Source organism: Lissotriton helveticus, chromosome 7 (genome assembly GCF_964261635.1).
Source record: "Lissotriton helveticus chromosome 7, aLisHel1.1, whole genome shotgun sequence".
Lineage (NCBI taxonomy): Eukaryota > Metazoa > Chordata > Amphibia > Caudata > Salamandridae > Lissotriton > Lissotriton helveticus.
Genome location: NC_136068.1, coordinates 534,276,239 through 534,297,022, shown reverse-complemented (window position 1 = coordinate 534,297,022; position 20,784 = coordinate 534,276,239). Strand labels below are relative to the sequence as shown.

The window sequence follows — 20,784 nt, the reverse complement described above, 5'->3', positions numbered from 1 at the left end:
ATTCCAGGACTATCCTTCACAGAAATGTGTAAAAAATGCATGTATTTAGCCAAAGTTGGTTTGCTGTTTGCAGAGCATTTCAGATAAGAAAATCTAGTTTTAGGGATCTCAATGAACTGAGCTGCTAACCAGGCTCTGATGAAGGACTAAATGTCTGCTGAATATGTTTTGTTTTGATACTATTTCTAGGTAAACTGGTGTTGTGTATTACTTAAATATATGAACATGCTCAGCAAACTGCTAAAGAGTTAAGTTAATGTAGTAATTCTATGTAAGTTCAAAAAATATGTCTGATGACCTACTTTTTTGCTTTTTTTCCAGGCAATCCCAACTCTCCAATTGCACCAGGACTCCATGGTGAGACAGCCTCGAGGCCTGTTCGCATATTTTCATGCCTTTGTTTTAAGGCTTGAGAATTGAGGTGGGGTAGGATACTTCTGGAAAGATGGCTTGGTCTGAAAAGTACAATGTTACAACGTAAACATAAACTCACAGATGTCACAGAAACAGTCCTGTTAGCTTACATATCATCAATGGGAAACTTTTAATCTGGGTCAAAGTGTACCAGCGGAAAGAGGGTGGAGTCACAAGAGAAGTAGTCATTACCCCCCTGCGCGCTGGCCAAATTACCCCGCGGTGCGGGGGATTTATTCAGTGGGCGGGGTTTGGATGGCCCCAGGCTGTCCTTTACACATGCCCACCGTGATGTCGGATAGCTGGGGGCAGTCTGAAGCATGCATGGGGTTTAAATTGGAGTTTAGTTGTCATTATATTGATTTGTTTTTTAACTCTGCCATAAAGAAATTGGCAATAAGGGCAAAACTAACCTGTTTGTTCTGGCTTGATTAATGGTTCACAAAAAGGCTGCATTTTTAAAGGTCTTACGGGTTAAGGAACCTTCTGCTGAGATCTGTATGTGCCCAGCAATGTTCAGAGGATAATAATAGCTGTAAGATAACTCTGGTGGGTAATCCATTTTCTGCAGAGACCTATAGTTTGTCTAGTCACAGTTTAACACCTTCGGTGCTCATGACGAGCTGAGCTCATCATGAGCCACGGCGCTCCAGTGCTCATGATGAGCTCAGCTCGTCATGAGCCGTGGAACGCTAAGGTGCGGGGAGAATTCCCCCGCTGCGCTGAGCTTTCCATGGGAGCCAATGCACCTGTGACGAGCTCAGCTCGTCATGAGCACCGGAGCGCCGTAGCTCATGACGAGCTGAGCTCGTCATGAGCATGCGGGCACTGTGCGCGCCTCCCTCCCCCCCAGCAGAGCGGAGGAATAACCCCCGCAGCATAGGGGTTAAACTCATAAAACAGCATAGAAGGTTAATATGCGTGCTTCAAACTACATTATGTAACATGGAGATCACAATTTCTTTTTTTGTAGATAGGTTAGTGTGTTACTGAGATCTATTCGTTACATGCAATTCAAATTTGTAGTCCTAATATGAAATGCTGAGCTATGGACTGGCATCTAGGAACTGAAAGCAAGCTGCAAAACATAGATTTAGAATTAATGTTTTTTCTTCATCTGTCCTTGTTCTAAGGTTGATACAAAAAGGGTTTATTTGGGTTAGAATAAAAACTTAGTAGCACAGAAAACCCCAAACGCTATTTTAGGTTTTAAAGTTTAACAAGAAAATGATTTAAATCATGACAGGAATACATTCATTAAAATACATATGAATACAACATTAGAAAATGAAAATGAAAAGAGCACAATCAATAGGAATAGAAATAAGGGGCAAGGAAGAAAGGAGAAGGACTGTAATACAAATTAAACCACATTGTATAAATCTCTGATTGTAAATATCAAGAAAAATGTATGAATATATAATCAAACAGCAATAATTAGATAAGAAAAAACATTTGAAACTAAAAAGGGAATCAGGGGGGTTTAAGTACTTCTTGAATTGCAGAGGAGAGCATAGAACATCGCTTGGGAGAGTCATATAAAAACTGAGTAATTGATGCCCATAGTTCATGCTGTTTGAAAACAAGAGACATAGAATGTATATAGGCAGTATCTAATCTATGATTGTAACAGACTGTGTACCACCACGCTTTTGACGACAACTGAATAAAATCTTTCCTATTTTTAGTGATTTGTTAAAAGGCAACTGCCAACAAAAGGTCTATAAAGCCCACACAGTCGATACGCTTCCTAAGAAAACATTTAAAATAGGGTAGGGAATTTGTAAACAAAATATGGAATTGATTTGATCCTAATCTTGGCGCCAGAAAGTGGAGACATAGGGAAAGTACAAATTTAATGTTTACGGTCAGCATGTTTTGCAGAACACGTCCAGCATGTGTCTGGAGTATCGAAATGAATCCTATGAAGGAGAACCGTCATTGGAAAAATTCCATTATGAACGGAAAAAAAAATTGTATAGTATTGACTGCACAAGAGGAGTTTATAATCTTGATCCAAATCTGTTTCCATGTAGAGACAGGCAAGGTAACTTTAAAATCAGCTATCCCCGCAAGTTTGATTGGGAGTTTAAGGACAATCACTAATATCACATTGGAGGAAGGAATAAATAGATGAGGCTTTTGGATTTGTAAGCAAAAGGTTAGTTGAATTATTGAAAAATGGTGGATTAGTGAGGACAGCCATCTGAAAAGAAGTTCATGATAGAGATATGACAATTTTGATAGGAGCAGAAATGTATGACACGAAGTAGCTTATAAACCAAACAATGTGTAAGCGTCTGAGAAAGAAATCAAAGAATCACTTTGATACAATTGTTTGACCCAAAGGAGACCTTAAGTCTCCAAGAGGGCAAATAAATATGTTTATTATTGAGTTGTATCAAATAGTTATGCTAGATTGTAGAGTCCAAAAAAGTTCCTAGGTTTATAGAGTGACACGTAATAATTGAACTCAATACTTTACCTGCATGAAGAGCAATTAGAGTACATATCTTCTGAGGCATGATGATTTCAAGAAATGAAAAGGGATAGAGAAACTCTCGTTCTAAGTCTACCCATATTGGAGTAACATTAGAAGGGAAAAAAAATCCAATGAACAGACTGATTTAAAAGAAATGTTTTATGGTAATTAGCAAAATCTGGAAAATGTACACTCCCTTCTGCTTTAGGACTCTTCAATTTAGATAGGGACATACAAGACTTTTTGTTATTCCAAGAAAAGAGGATCAAATAAAATTACGTTTCCTATAAGATCGCAGCTACTTTGATATATATTGAGCATTATAAGAAAACCCATTGATAAGATGGTTTTGTCTTACCCTGGACAAAAAAAGATGCAAGTATCAAGTTAAAGAGAAATGGAGATAGATGACATCCTTGCCTAACTCTCCTGCCTAAAGGGAAGAAAGAAGTAAGACCATTTGCACAAATGGCAGCCTGCGGTGACTAGTATGTAGTGACAAAGCCCATAGCCAGGATGTAGCTTTACGTAGATTTATTGAGTTCAGTTGCAAGTAGTTGAGTTGTAGAGATGCAGCCCCACCAGGAGCAGTCTGCCTACTGCTCATCCCATACTCCAACTGTCACACCCAAGCATCCAGGCACCCAAACATTCCATCAAAGACCATCACACCAACATTCCATGCATCACATTCACACTGGCTGAGCCGCTAGGGAGAAAGGAACAGAAAGGAACCAGATAAATATAATACAGGTTACAACATACCTTCCCTTTTTTCACAAAACAAGATAGAAACTGCAAAGAAAAAGATACAAACAGGGAGTACTCCAAGAAGTATAAAAATGGAAAAGTAAAGAACAAGCAAGAAGAAAGTGAACGCAAATGTGAAAGGATCATAGCAAAGATACCAAGAAAATCAAGTGAGGGGACGAAGGAAAATGCACTTGAGATGTGCAAGAGTAAGTACGAGAGAATATGAAATATACAAGAGATGTACAAGAAGTACAAGTAAGAAGAATAACAATATAGAGGAGATGCATAGATAAATATACATAATATATATATATATATATATATATATATATATATATATATATATATATATATATATATATATATATATTCACTGAAAAAACCATAGGTTATAGACCATATATAGTTAGGAATTAGCATTTAAAAAACCTTATTTTACTCACACAAAACCATTGAAATTCCATATATAGTTAGTTGCACTAACTATATATCGCGCACCCGCAATCCACTGCTGATGATGTCACATATTACATCATTCATGACATGGTCAGTGACATCACTGATGACATCACTGATGACATCTCAAATGACATCACTGATGACATCACTGATGACATCATCCAGTGACTGTGTGTTTCTGTAAAGTTTAAATATGTTTTACATTTTGAAGAATGAGTAGATGTATAAGTGTCTGGATGAAGCATTTAGTAGGTGGGTGACTGACTGTAGGAGTGAGTGATTAAATGTGTCTCACTGAGTGCATGGGTTAGTGACTAAACTGTCTTAATTTGTGCATTATTATGTCTGTTGTTCTGTAAACTGCTGCATTTGTTGATCAGTAGCTATATGAGTAACTATATGGGTTATTGATTGATTGTCCAAGTATTTGTATGGGAGACTGAGTGTGTGTGTGTCTGGCTGGGAGATGTGTGACTCTGTGCAGATCAATGTGTACTTGTATCAATGATTGTATAAGAGAGTAAGTAAGTATGTGTTAGTATATGTTTGAAAATGTAAGGTACTCTATGTTTAAGTGTATAGATTAGAAAATGGAAGTGTGATTGATTCTTTACAGGACTGACTAGGTGTATGAGTAACTCCATGGATGAGTGGCAGAGTGTGAGTGTCTGTATAGGTGTATGAGTGCATATGATAGTGTTGTAAAGATGATTGATTGTATGTATGAATGATTGTATGGGTGAATGAGTGAATGTGTGTGTAGACATAGGAATCAGTGAGTGCGTATGTAGTAACTAGTATTGGTGTGTCAATGGTTTCAAAAATTATACTCTGTATTTAACACTGGGTGTAACAGAGGTTATATTAAAATGTGAGGAGATGCATTGTATTGTCACATGAATGATATCATCAGTGATGTGGTCATTGATGTCAAATGAGATGTCATCAGTGATGTCATTTGAGATGTCATCAGTGATGTCATCAGTGATGTCACTGACCATGTCATGAATGATGTAATATGTGACATCATCAGCAGTGGATTGCGGGTGCGCGATATATAGTTAGTGCAACTAACTATATATGGAATTTCAATGGTTTTGTGTGAGTAAAATAAGGTTTTTTAAATGCTAATTCCTAACTATATATGGTCTATAACCTATGGTTTTTTCAGTGAATTTTCAAGGTTTTGTAAATGCTAATTCCTAACTATATATGGTCTATAACCTATGGTTTTTTCAGTGAATTTCATTGGTTTTTTAAAAGCTAATATCTGTAGCTGTAAAATGTATTCTTCTTTAAATCCAAAAATATATTTTATATGTTTATTAACAATTTTTTTTTTAAATATTTTTTTTTGTTCGCTCCCGGTTCGCGAACCGGGAAGCTTCCCGTTAGCTCAATTTGATGGCGCGACCCGGTCCGCGAACCGGTAAACGCTCCGTTTGCGCAACTGCCGCGTTAGAAATCAACATCGTGACGCGTCGCGGAAGCGCGACGTATCACGTTGTCGCGCAATGCGTCTTATGACGCGCCGCGTTAGCGCACCCGGAAGTGCTCCGGTATGCGAACTGAGACGCGAAGCGCAGCGCAGCTCGCCGGAAGCGATCCGGGGAGCGTCGCGAAAGCGCGACGTATCGCGTTGCCGCGTAATGCGTCTTATGACGCGCCGCGTTAGCGCACCCGGAAGTGCTCCGGAGCGCGAACCGAGGCGCGAAGCGCAGCGACCCGGAAGTGATCCGGGGCGCGTTCCGCAGCGCGTAACATAAGCGTAACAGGTCATGTGACTAGTTAATAAAACTTTTCATTGGTTCATTTCACTTTTGGTTTCCTAATGATGCAAGGCTAGGTCAGGTGACCTAAAAATAACACTTTTCATTGGTTTAGAACTATTTTTTTTCCCAAATGATGAAAGCCCCCACCTTTTTTCTCACTCTGACTTTCAACTTTGTGAAAGGAAGACCTATTTTGCTCATTGGAAAATGGCTTCATTGGTAGCTTCAGCTGGTGGACCCCCACCACCACCACCACCTCCTCATGGGAAGAGAGGACCACCTCCACAGTTCCTTGCCAACACAGAGGAGGAAGATGATCAAGAAGAGGAAGAGGAAGAACAGGCACCACAATTTTTACAAGAGGAGCCCCGGGTTTCTCATCGTAAAATTAGTTTTATTTGGCAGTTTTTTTCATTACCCGAAGGACAGAAAAAGGTTAATGCTCGGTATGTCACGTGCCTCATATGCAAAGAGGACTTATCTAGAGGCACTGATAAAAAGTATAGTTTCGGCAACTATACTATGCACCGTCACATGCAGAGGTGGCATCCTCTAAATTACAGCCGGGCAGAGATACGTGACCTGCAGGACAACCCACCAACTCCTGTGGCCAGGACATCAACACAGATATCTCTGTCAGGGCCAGAGGCACGGGAAACAGTGCCAAACATACAGGAAAACTTTGTGCACATGAAGATTACCTGCTTATATTGCGGTACTTTACTTTCATGTGCCAATATGAGCATTAACTTAGTAAACAGAGCATTTGAAAATCACAAGTCCTCTAAACGCCCCAAAAAATAAAAAAATGTTTGCCTCTGTTGAGCCCTTTCCAATGCCTGTTTTTTGTTCTTTCCCCTCCAAAAAAAACAAAAAAAACATAAAATTGTTCTAAAAATACAAAAAAAACAAAAAATGTTCAGAAAATTAAAAAATATATAAAACAACAAAAACACAAAAAAAAAGTTCTTTTCAGAACTACCTCCCCTTTATAAAAAAATTGCTAGAATGTTTAGCACTCTGGCAAGCTCTATTTCTTTTGGTTCGCTTCCCGGTTCGCTCGCCGGTACGCGAACCGGGAGCGAACCAAAAAATTTTTTTTTAAAAAAAGAAGAGTAAGTATAAGGGAAGTAAACAGAGAGTAATGTTAAAAGAAAGACAGCTATAGGGACTAAACCAGAGATGCTGTTTAATAGATTTATTTACCGAAGAAAAGATGGAAGAGGATATAATTGTGAAAAATAAAATAGATAAGGAAGTGAAAGAATCAAGCATTGAAAATGCAATAGGTCTCGCAATAGAAGAGTTTGACCTTTTGGTTTTGCAAATGGATGAGTGGCGTTGCGTGGATAAGTGCCGTTGCGTGGATGAGTGGCGTTGCGTCGATGAGTGGCGTTGCGTAGATGAGTGGGGTTGCGTGGATGAGTTGCGTGTGTGAGTGGCGTTGCGTGTATGAGTGACGTTGCATGGGTGAGTGGCATTGCGTGGGTGAGTGGCGTTGCGTGTGTGAGTGGCGTTGCGTGTGTGAGTGGCGTTGCGTGTGTGAGTGGCGTTGCGTGTGTGAGTGGCGTTGCGTCGATGAGTGGCATTGCGTCGATGAGTGGCGTTGCGTCGATGAGTGGTGTTGTGTGGATGAGTGGGGTTGCGTGGATGAGTTGCGTGTGTGAGTGGCGTTGCGTGTGTGAGTGGCGTTGCGTGTGTGAGTGGCGTTGCGTGTATGAGTGGCATTGCGTGTGTGAGTGGCGTTGCGTGTGTGAGTGGCGTTGCGTGTGTGAGTGGCGTTGCGTCGATGAGTGGCGTTGCGTCGATGAGTGGCGTTGCGTCGATGAGTGGTGTTGCGTGGATGAGTGGGGTTGCATGGATGAGTTGCATGTGTGAGTGGCATTGCGTGTGTGAGTGGCGTTGCGTGGGTGAGTGGCGTTGCGTGTGTGAGTGGCGTTGCGTGGGTGAGTGGCGTTGCGTGGGTGAGTGGCGTTGCGTGGGTGAGTGGCGTTGCATGTATGAGTGGCGTTGCGTGTGTGAGTGGCGTTGCGTGTGTGAGTGGCATTGCGTGTGTGAGTGGCGTTGCATCGATGAGTGGCGTTGCGTCGATGAGTGGCGTTGCGTCGATGAGTGGCGTTGCGTCGATGAGTGGCGTTGCGTAGATGAGTGGAGTTGCGTGGATGAGTTGCGTGTGTGAGTGGCGTTGCGTGTATGAGTGACGTTGCGTGGGTGAGTGGCGTTGCATGGGTGAGTGGTGTTGCGTGTGTGAGTGGCGTTGTGTGTGTGAGTGGCGTTGCGTGTGTGAGTGGCGTTGCGTGTGTGAGTGGCGTTGCGTGTGTGAGTGGCGTTGCGTGTGTGAGTGGCGTTGCATGTGTGAGTGGCATTGCGTGTGTGAGTGGTGTTGCGTGTGAGAGTGGCGTTGCGTGTGTGAGTGGCGTTGTGTCGATGAGTGGGGCTGCGTGGATGAGTGGGGTTGCGTGGATGAGTTCCGTGTGTGAGTGGCGTTGCGTGTGAAATCAACAGTGAAAAACGTGTTTATTTGTGAGCAGCTTAAAAGAAGTAAACTTAAAACTTGTCAAACACCATACCTCATAAATTAGGCAAAATAGCTATAACAAGCTGAACTTCTTGCATCCATTATCGTTGCTCGAGTGATGCGCCCAAGATCACACAGAGGCTAGGAGAAAGACGGAGGGCATTGCTGTGGGGAGGGGGGGAGGAGAAATGCACACGGCGGGCAGGGGAGGGGGCGGAGCGGCGAGAGCGGCATGAGGGTGTGAAGCAGCCGTGGCCTTTGAAGTGAAGCTAAGCTTCACTTCAAAGGTGTGGGAGGAGTGCGGCTGAGGGAACAGACGGCGATTTGGTGATGTGCACGTGCATTTTAGGTCAATGCGCTTGCGCATTGACCTAAAATCCACGGGCATAGCACCAAATCGCCACAGTTAGTTAAACTTTGTTTAAAGCCCTATAGTCTCGCTTCTCTCAATGTGCATGCGCATTGATAGGTCACGAGACCTAATAAAGGAGAGTAGAAGAATAACAAAGAAGATTTTCTTGGAGAATGTGAGCGAATGTTCAAAATAAGATTAAAACATGTGGAATAACAGAGAGAAAAAACAGAAAACAGAAAAGAAGAAGTAACAGAAAAAGATTAATTGAAACAGCAAAGAAATGTAAATAACATAGGGCCATATGATAAACATAGGCAATAAAAGTTTTGCAGCTTTTATCGGCAGAAATGTGTCGCTAAAGCCGCTTTTGCGGCAGAAAACGGCTGCTAAAACCACTTTAGCAGCAGTTTTCTGCCAATAAAAATAGCAATAATTTTATTGGCTGTGTTCATAATATGCCCCTTAGTGTGCTTCAACTACACAGAGAAAGCATAATGAACAAGTAGTGAAAGAGTGATCAGTCAAAGACACTAAGAGTAATAGAGACGGAGTGAGTGAACAAGAGTGAGGAACTATGAGAAGAGAGGGACTGAGAAAAGGAGTGGAAGGAGTAGAGTAAGTAGGTAATAGAGAAAGGAATGAGGGAAGTAGCAAAGGCAGGAAACTGAGGGTTAAAGAAATGAAGCTGTGGAACTAATAGTAGGTGAATGTGATAAAAATGTAACGAAAAGAGTACAAAACATTTACCTTATAATTGTCGTTAAGTTACTCACTTTTTATTTTTATACTTTCAATCTGTGAAAGAGAGAACAAACATTTGAAAAATATTAAAACATGTATTTAAAAATTAGAAAAGACAAGGGAAAAGATTGAATAACAAACAGTTTTTCAACAACTTTGACACTTACAGAAGCTTCTGCTTCTCCAGGCCCCCTACACAGTCCTAAAGATATACATTTTAAACTAACAGTATCTTGATGCAGATGAAGTGAGGCCTATCTTAAAACATGGAGCATCTTTTGCACTGTTGTTGTTTCACAAAAGTGTCGCAAGACACTAACATTTTAAATGATTGTTTCAGGATGCCAATAAGATGTGTCCTATCCAGAGGTTTGTTTGAGGTGAGGCCTACTCAGGGTTCCAAATGAAATTTCGAGTTGTTGAAGAGAACAGAGTACATAATACATGTGAAGGTCTACCAATGAAGTAAGTCATGTCCACTTCACTCTTGAACAAACGCCAGACCTCTTCTGTGTCCGTGGACAGACCTAAAGTTCATCTGCACAATGTCATTCGTAAACTTAGGAAACACTGGTGATGTAATTGAAAAATGTGGAGTTTCTTTTCCTCATTTCACAATCACATCACCTGTGTTTCCTTTGCTTAGGTATCTCATAGTGCAGATGGAGTCTAGCATATCAAAGAGTACACAGAAGTTGAGCAGTGTATACAACAATTTTGACATTTACAGAAGACTCAGCTTCTTATGTTGTTGGAGATGAAGTGAGGCCTGTCTTGCAACATGGTGCATCTTTCGCATCACTGCTGCATCGGTTTCATGTGGCACGGGTTTTTTACAGCATGACACATCTGCCTAGATGCATCAATTTGTAATTTTGTCGCCACATAGCAAATCTTTTGCACCGCCACTGCGTCACAAAAGTGACGCACAGTGGCGCAAAAGAGGCATACACCTATCATAAATCTGTCCCTAGCATTTTAAATGATTAATTCAGGATGACGATAAGGTGTGGCCTATCCAGAGGTTTGTTTAAGGTGAGGCCTACTCAGGGTTGCAGATCAAATTTACGCTTGTTGAAGAATACAAAGGAGATAATACATGTGAAAGCCTACCAATGAAGTAAGTCATGTCCACTTCACTCTTGAACAAAGGCCAGACCTCTTCTGTGTCCGTGGACAGACCTAAACTTCATCTGCACAATGTCATTCGTAAACTTAGGAAGCACAGGTGATGTAATTGAAAAACGTGCAATTTCTTTTGCTCATTTCACAATCACATCACTTGTGTTTCCTTTGCTTAGGTATCTCATTGTGCAGATGTAGTCCAGCATATGAAACAGTACCCAGAAGTGCAGCACTGCATGCAACAACTTTGACACTTACAAAAGCTTCAGCTTCTGCATGCCTCCTACACAGTGCTAATTATATACATTTTAAACTAATGGTATCTTGCTGGAAATGTAGTCTATCATATGAAAGACTACGTAGAATGTGAGCACTGTATGCAATAACTTTGACACTTACAGAAGCCTCTCCTTCTCCATGCCTCCTACACAGTTCTAAATGTACATCATAAATACAAACAGTATAGAATTAATTATACATGTTAAATGGTTTATTTTTGCTGTTCTCAGAATGTATCAAATTTCACTAAAAACAGTGACTTGAAGGTATTCATCATATAACAGCGGGGAAAAAAAACACAATCAAAATGATTGTGTTTAAAAAACCCATACAACATAACAAATCAGAATTCAGAACTCCTTAAAGTTAACTTACTTTCCATGACGTCGAAGGATGTCCTATGAACAGCTTACACTCTGTTGTGCTGTTATTACTTTCAGCCCGCCACTTTCTGAAAGAAAACCTCCATCGTTTTGAAAAATATGTTACATACAATAAATGACTTCTCGCTCTCTACCACACGTTTCCACAAGGCCAAATCATGTAAGAGCCATTTATAACTCTTGGAATTCTTGTAAGCCAATCCCGTCATTTTGTATTTCCGCAACTTTCAGAATTAAAATGTTGAAGATCATTTTCACAATCCTGGACTAGTAACATCTTACCCTTCTTGCTCACTCATGTTCTACATTTCCTATGACACTGATACTGCTTACTATGAAGCAGACTTACACTACCTCTATGACTACTACAATTATTTAATTCTCTACATCACTTTTAATCACAAAGCAATATAAAACAGTAGACAGCATTGCAGACTTACATTCCCTCTACTCCATGTTTTGATTGGCTGCTTGAATTAGCTTATAAAAAGAAACAGTTTTTCTGAACTCATTCGAAGTGCAGTTATTTTTCCATGACGTCAAGTGTTATGGTAAGAAGTTATGTCTCTGTACTACACGTATCCTCAAGGCCAAATCGTGTAGGAGCCATTAGAACCTCTTGAAATTCCTCAGAGCACATCCCGAGATTCTTTCCCTAAAATTTTGGTTTTAAAAACACCAGGTAAGAATTTTTAAGGTCATACGGCAATTTTTTTTTGAAAATTAAAACAGAATCGGTGCAGAATGACCAGCCATTTCTAGACTTTAAATAAGCTGTGTAATGTCCTGATGTTATTGAAGGACCGTCATGATATATAATTGCTGCAGTGACAAAAGTCCTTCCTGATATTGACAACTGTGAAGCCACAACATTTTTAATTAAAGTTGTCAATTTTGTTCCATCAGGCCTACATCGTTGGAACATTAAAATGACATACTGGCCATATGTTCGTATAAATAAAGTTGACATCATTTCAGATTTACATTGGCTACATTCCATGTTGTGATCAGCTGCTTTTACTAGCTTATTAAAGGAGACTGATTTACTGTCTGGCAAAGTTAAATATATAAATCTTTCTGAGTCTACACTAGTAGTACTTGATACCCTACAGTTCTCGCAGTCATGCTGCCATTGATAAGAAAGCCCAAACAGGTGATCTACATCTACACCTTCATCATGCAATACATCAAGCATATACATTAAAAACTCCTGACAATCTTGCTGAATATTTTGAGAGAATTGTGTTTGACCTGAACATCTGTCTAACAGATTTCGAATTTCAGACACACTTTCTATTTTTGTTCTATCAGTGCTACATTTCTCTAACACAGAATTCAACAAACTGCAAAATCTTTGATCAGAATTGACCACAATCTCTTCTTTTACATTTTCTAGAGAAAACAAAACATTAACCACTACATTAGCATAGCAGTTGACAACAGAACTGTTTTCAAATTGAAAACCAACAACATCTTCAACAGAATCCTTTTTGTTTCTGCTTATAATTTCAGGTTCATCGACTTTTCGTCTTTTTGCTACAACCTCCCTAGTATTGGTCACATTTCTTCGTTTCCGGCCTACCACACGTTTCTCAAACAAAGGATATTGAGGCAAATGTGGCGCATACTCTCTTCTTAACCTATTGTATTCCTTAACACAATCTAGATCCGCACAAATGTTTGTGACATCACACTCAATCAAGTACAATCCCGATAAAGTTCTAACTCGTGACAATGCCACATATGCCATACCCTCCTTGAACACAGAACTGCCAATATTCACCAATGCACTGTGTACACTTAAACCTTGCGATTTATGGATTGTCACCGCATATGCCAAGCAAACAGGAAACTGCTTACGGCGAACATATAAGTCTTTTACAAGCAAAAATCTAGCAGAACAACGACCAATTAGCAGTACTTCCTTAATGCCATCAAATTTAATTTTTAAAAATTCAATTCCATCTCTATTTCTGTATTTCACAAAATCAACAACATTACCCATTGATCCATTTACCAGACCTCTTTCAACATGTAAATTCCTTCTTAAAATTATACGGCAGTTTAAGCACACATTCAGAGTCTTTTCAAAACCTGCAGTTTTAGATATAGTCTTCTCTAATGAATCCAATTTTGTTTTCAAATTCTCAGACAAAATAATTGTTGATCCCATATGCTCTACTCTGTCAATAGCTTACAGTTTCACAATCTCTTGGTTTTCTAAATGCAACATTTTGTTGTTGAAGATGGCACATTCTGCAAGAGTTGGCATCAAACATATTCCAGATTTCTTCTCAGTAATTTTCTGAAAAATATTCTCAGGCACAACATCTTGTTCTGGATATAAATTTGACAGTAATCGTGCATGTAAAGCTTCTTTCCCATGCTCGGTCACTTTTCCAATTCTAACATCTTGTAGAATATTCTTGTAAACTTCATCCTTCGCCTGACGCATATTTTCATGCAGTTCAGCATAATTGAAGTTTAACCATATATTGACGTTGCCAATGCTCCCTAGGCACTTCCTGGTATCTTCATGCGTGAGCATTTTGAACACAGGTTGTCCTTTCACTGGTGTCAGCTGCAGAAGATCTCCGAAAACAATGATGTGTTTGCCACCAAATAACACATCATACTCTGTTTTGAGAACTTCTTGCATTCTCAAATGCACAAAGGCAAGCATGATATTAGAAACCATGCTTACTTCGTCAATGATAAGAAGTTTCATTTTCCTCAAGACTCTTGAAACTTCACAACAAGCATCTCCAGATAGCTTGTGATATTGTAATTTGTTGTCATGCTCCACTGGCAGCATCAGTAAACGATGTAAAGTAATCCCTTTAATGTTATGTGCTGCCAGTCCAGTTGGAGCGGTGACAACACAAGACAGCGATGACTCAGTCCTTTCCTGCAAATAACATGAAATTGCTTTAATGAGGAAACTTTTTCCAGTTCCCGCTTCTCCACTCACATACAGTCGGACAGGCTTCAACGACGTACATGAGCACTCTTTCTTCTCATGACTTAATCCATGATCAATTTGCTTGGTAACTTCGTCATATATTTTCCTCTGCTCAACGTTGAGTTGTCTTTCCAAGTATTCTAAGTTAACCGCATCCTCCTGAGCATGTGCCATGGCTCTTTCCACTTCATTCATGGCAGTGGCAGCTTCATTTTCGATAACAGGTCCTCCTAGTGGATCCTGACTCAATGAAACAGAACTCTGACTGTCCTGAGAACTGTCTCTGGCAATCTCGGCTGCAATCGTTGCTTCCTGCTCGATTTCCGCATTCAACATTTCTACATATTTGGGAAAAGCAGGACATTCTATGGTCTCCTTGGCGGCAGTGAAAGAGTCTTCGTAACAGAGGAAATCTCCAAGCAGTTCCTCTTCTGCACGCCAAGGCTTGAAAAGTTGCAAAAGTGCTAAATAGAAAAACTCCTTTTTTTCAGGAGATTCGCCACTCAATTTTCGATGGTTTACCAAGTGGCATTTTCTTTGCTTGACCAGACATCCCTCACTTCCAATTACAGCATACACTCCTTTCTCAGTATCTTCTTTGATGTTCCTCTTGAATATGTAATTTTGTAGAACCTCATACAGACAAACATTCTCGAGGTGACTGCTTCGATTTGGATAATATGTATCCAACATGTTGGTCTTCAAAATGTCGGTACTGTTTGGCTCCTTTTCCGCCAAATACTCAATTTCCCGCACAAGTTTCAGAACTCGATTACGCGTTGCAGCAAGACCAAGACTCGCCCAAACGATACTCCTAGATTTGGCATAGAGACTTGCTGAAGACAACCGGTCAGAACATTCGTAAGCTCCAATTTCTCGATGCGACAACATCTTCAGACTGAAACTGTACAACTTCTTACTGAGGCTCTTTTCATGGGAAATGTCCTCCCACATATCCTTCAATTCTGTCTTTTCTTTTTTGGTGATGTAAGATGTCACATACCGAGCCACAGCCATACAGTTATCAGCCACAAACTGTATATCCATGCTAGCATTCCACATGGACAAAATCACCGGGTTGTAGTCGTTGATGTACTTGGACTCTTCGTTCCTCTTCAAATTGTATGTGTTTTTCGGTGATTTCTTCATCACATTATGTCGCAGCGAAGACATCAAACTGTTTACTCTTCCTTTAGAAATCACCGGTCGTGGAAAGCCGAAACGACATTTGGTGTAGAACTTGTCCTTGTTTCGGAATTTACGACGACAGTACTTTCCACAACGATGGCTTTGGAAACGTAGAACTTTTTCTCTTAGGCTTTTCTTCTCCTTTGCGTTTGGAACAGCACACGTAGAATACTGTTGTATGAAACTCATCACTGAGTCTTCTGGATCCGTTCCAAATTTAGGTGCATCCTTGATCCACAGCAGCATATGTATATGAGGAGCACCTCTTGCTTGGCACTCCTTTCTCCAGAAGAAATCCAACACCTCTCCAAGAGGTGGATTCTTCTTATTCATGATGAAAGACATCATAGCTTCAAATCTATGATTGAAGTACCTGCATACATTGACTGGATCTAAAGAGCACAGTTCTCCGGGTGTCTTGAATTCGATTTTTTCAATGTTTCCATTTGCCTCTCGTAGAAATTCAAGTAAGTCTTCCCAGCCATACTCGGCACAGCTCAGAGTGAGGAACCATGTGGGAGTTCCTAAGTTCCTCAGCATACATTTTAAATCACCATGACGACAGTACCAGTACTCATTAGTACCACGCTGACACGCCATGAGATTAATCAGGTGACAATCCAAAATACTGTCTTGGACATTGACTTTATCCATAAAGTCACTTGCCGAGATGTTTTGCATGTGTATACCACTTTTCAAGATGTGGTTCACTGCATATGACAGTCCAGACAGATCGCTTTCAAACAGGAGATGAAACAAATAGGGAATACATTGTCGAAACCTAGCATCTCCTGCATACAATCGCAAAGTCCGGTATTCAGAAGCAGGAATTTGATGAGGTCGCTCATCATATCTTCCTCCCTGACCTGTTGGAAAAAGCTGTGGGAAACACCGAGCTTCCAAACTTTCCTCCCAAACACTAATGGGCCTCCCTTTGGCTTGTTTCATTTGAAACAACTCAATAGCATTCCCCATGACTTCCTTGGAATGCAAAGGATGAACACTATAATGTTCATATATTTCTTCACTAGTAGAGGGTTCTACTTTCTCAATTTGACCAGCACACAAATCACTATCCTCTTCCTCACTTACTTCCTCTTCTGCAACATATACATTCTTATAGTACTTATTATTTTTTTTCAAATACAATGTTGCCTTTTTGACTTTCCTAACATCCACTAAATCTTGCCATATTTTCTTATTCTTTGTCGGAACCCCATTAACTAAGATAACCAGAGGTTCCTCTTCCACTTTTTCTACTCCAATTGTGTTAATGTTTTTCTTCAAATCTAGAGGCAAATAAACAACTCTTCCCTTTAATCCTCTCTGTAAATCTGATGGAGGCAATTTCCCTGTCTTTGGCTCCATTCTTACAATAGCCTGAAAGGGATGGATACTTTGAATCAAAATAGATTCATAAGTATTTAAATCCTTCAATTCAGAAGGAATCTCAACCAATTCCAGATTATTATGAACTGCTCTAGCAGGCATCTGGTTTTGATTTAATTTGCTACAACAATAAGTACACACACGTTGATCCGATCCCAAATTAAAACAATTTTCTACCATCAAGTATGTTGTGAAATCCTTCCATTCACTATTATTTTCCCTTTCACTTTTTGCATATAAATCCACTAACTTAGTCTGATTCTTATAATAAGTGCGTCGACAACACACACAAGTGAAATTAGGCCTCTCACTTGATTTCACCTGAAACGTCGCAATTTCCCTCTGAAAATTATCTGTACTGGAAACCTGTACACTATCTTCCACATTACTCTCTTCTTCTTGGTCAATTTCAACATTCTCCTCTTTACTTCCAAAGTAACAAAACTCAATTTCTGCACAAATATTCTTCACATCTACTTCTGAACCATGCAAAAGAGCAGCGCATAATTGTTTAAGCATAATTGCTGGACTCTTAGCGTAATACAACATTCTAACTAATTTCCTCACTTTATTATGATGCACTGCTAGCATCCTGAAATGATGAAAAACACTCTGGCATACTCTCCTGGAAAGACAAGCCAGTGAATGACCATGCAAACCTGTCACTTCTCTCACTCTGCAAGGATCTAATTCTTGCAATAACTTCATTTTCTGCTTCAAACTTTTCTTATTAAATGTCCGTACAAAATCACAAAGCAAATTGATGGAATCCTGTCGCACACTGCAAATACTACTACACTTCCAGGTGTACACAGGACCCTTAGGACGTCTTCCTAAAACCTCATTACCTAACACCTCTTCTGTCTCTGTTGTCAAAAGTTTTTCTTTTTCAACTGGACAACCATCTTTCACTTCATAAGCTCGACCACTGGTGTCAACTGCATGCACCAAATCATTATCCTGGAAATAACTCTCCTCATTAAAAAATGCCTCACAACTTGAACTATGCATCCATTCTCCGGAAAAAACTTCACAAAAATTACTACGATTAACTATTCTCTTCCATCTACTATTTCTTTTGAAATCATAAATTGCCTTGTTTAGCTTCCTAATTCTATTGATTATCAAAATAAATAACTTACGTTTAATTTCAAATGCCTGATCAATAACTTTCTCAACTTTTTTTTTCTCTTATAAAAAAACACTTTCTGTTGACCTTTCTTAATATTTTTTTAACAAATTGCCAATTATCCTGTTGCGGAACATTCGTTTACGAATGTCCCTAAACTGTTCTTTCCTTCTACTATCATGCACAGAGTTATCTCTTGCTCTAGCAGTAACATTTTTCATTGGCCTTTCCTTTCCGTTTAAATTGCTTCTCTTTTTCTGGACTGAAACATTTTCTGTAGTAATACTTTTTTTACTACAAATATTTCTTATGAATGTTTTCGTGGTCTTACCCGGTGCTTTCTTGGTGACTTGACAAGTTTTTTTGGTAGAGGACTGCTGCAGTATTTGATACACCTGCTGTCTCTGACGTTTTGTAGCCTTTCTAATTCGAGCCTTAGTTGGCATTTTCAAATTTTGAAACGGTCTGCAGTTGAATCTGTGGTAAAATATAATAAAAAATGTTATTAACCACTATTACCAAACAGTAAATCAATAACAGTCGTCAAAAACTTAACACACTACTTGACATTTTTACATAGAATATTTTTTAGTGCTTTGGCAAATTTACAATACACAAATAGCAGAAAAGAAATGGAATTCTTCTTCATTTACCTGTCCTGTTTTATATGTGAATCTGATCTAATTTTATGAGCATATTTTAATATTTTATTGTAGACACTACACATAACCTGTTTTTGAAGGTGTGTTTAATTTAAAATTAAACAGTTTACATTTTTACTTTTCATTTAATGTAAATTTTAAAAATAAATGTTTATAGTTCCATAGGCTCAAGCAGGTCAGCTTCCCGCCCTATGTCATACAATTCTGACAAATCTGCATCCTCATCATGTTCTTCTTCATCCTCAGGATTTAAATCATCCAAGGGATCTACTTCCACTGATGTTTCAATTACGAGTTCAATGATGAGGTCGAAATCAACTGATTGCTGATTGTCGCTCATGTTGATGTTGTCGTTATCTTTAAAGAAAGATAACAACAATGAGATGTTGCAGAGTAAGAGACAAATCTCAGAGATTATAATAGTAAAATTGTTTAACAAGAGTAACATTTTGCAGCTATTATTTAGCCATGTCCAGTGATGCTGAGGAGGTGAGGCCTATGTCCAAGTTTTCAGTGAACAGGACTCATCTCTTCTTAACCTTGGATAAGCCTCACCGACTCTGTGTCCCCTGCTCAAACTTAAATGTACAGGGGCAGATTTATGCTAAGTGGCACATCCCCACGGATGCACCAGTTAATGTGCACCGCTGCTCTGCCAGCCATAGTGTGCCGAATTTACAATGTGGAGCACCATTGAGCAAAAACAGCACAGATGTGTCACACATCTGTGCCGGAAAAGCAGCACATTGCAGGAATCACGTCATAAGCGCGACATGTCTACTGCAATGCACAGGAGGAACCCTCACATTGCATGGTGCATCACTTCTTATGCCTGTTTCAAACAGGCGTAAGGATTTGATTCAGCAATGCTATAAAGCTGACTCAGTGAAATCTTCTAAATTTCACTGTGTTAGTTTTACAGGGCTTTCTTGCAAATTAATGCATACCTTGCAACAAAACACTGACGCAGGTTTCATGTGGCACAGGACTTTACAGCATGACACATCTGCCTAGATGCATCAATTTATAAATATGTCGCCACATAGCAAATCTTTTGCACCACCGCTGCGTCACAAAAGTGATGCACAGCGACGCAAAAGAGGCACACGGCTACCATAAATCTGTCCCTAACATGTTAAATGATTGATTCAGGGTGACGATAAGGTGTGGCCTATCCAGAGGTTTGTTTAAGGTGAGGCCTACTCAGGGTTGCAGATTAAATTTACGCTTGTTGAAGAGTATAGAGGAGATAATACATGTGAAGGCCTACCAATGAAGTAAGTCATGTCCACTTCAGTCTTGAACAAAGGCCACACCTCTTCTGTGTCCATGGACAGACCTAAACCTCATCTGCACAATGTCATTCGTAAACTTAGCAAACACAGGTGATGTAATTGAAAAATGTGGAGTTTCTTTTCCTCATTTCACAATCACATCACCTGTGTTTCCTTTGCTTAGGTACCTCATAGTGCAGATGGACTGTAGCATATGAAAGAGTACACAGAAGTTGAGCAGTGTATACAACAATTTTGACATTTACAGAAGATTCAGCTTCTTATCTTGTTGGAGATTAAATGAGGCCTATCTTGCAACATGGTGCATCATTTCCATCACTGCTGCATCGGTTTCATGTGGCACGGGACTTTACAGCATGAGACATCTGCCTAGATGCATCAATTTTTAAATATGTCGCCACATAGCAAATCTTTTGCACCACCGCTGCGTCACAAAAGTGACGCACAGCGGCGCAAAAGAGGCACACACCTATCATAAAAAGCCTCCACATCAAACCTAGGGGATCAAGGAGGATCTACTATGCCCCCTTATGGTCATTTCCCCCTTTGTTTTGGCCTCCTCTTGTCTCTCGATCCTACTGAGAGACAAGATGGCGGCCGCTCCGGACTGTTTAGAATGTTGACAGACACCGGAGAGCCAATCAGCTTCGCTACGCGAAGTTCCGTTACGCGTCAAGTACGCGAACCGGAGCGCTGCCCGGAGCGCGCTTACAGATATATATCTTTTTTTGAACGTTAATTTCTCAAAATCCACTGGAGCACATATATTGAGACCTAGCAAAGGCACATCGGGCTAACAGTCCCTACAATTTTGCCAAGTTTCGTGCAAATCCATTCAGCCGTTCGTCCTAAAAGTGAGGCCAACCGCCCTATGGAAA

General features: G+C 39.9%; 1 protein-coding gene across 1 annotated transcript in view; it reads left to right on the top strand.

The window, feature by feature from the left end:
* Positions 1–20,784, top strand: part of LOC144769149 (uncharacterized) — a 1,798,260-nt gene that overhangs the window by 195,086 nt on the left and 1,582,390 nt on the right. The window contains exon 4 of the mRNA XM_078653155.1: positions 322–357. Within this exon, the coding sequence (XP_078509281.1) occupies positions 322–357 (36 nt within the window). The remainder of the gene's footprint in view (positions 1–321; positions 358–20,784) is intronic.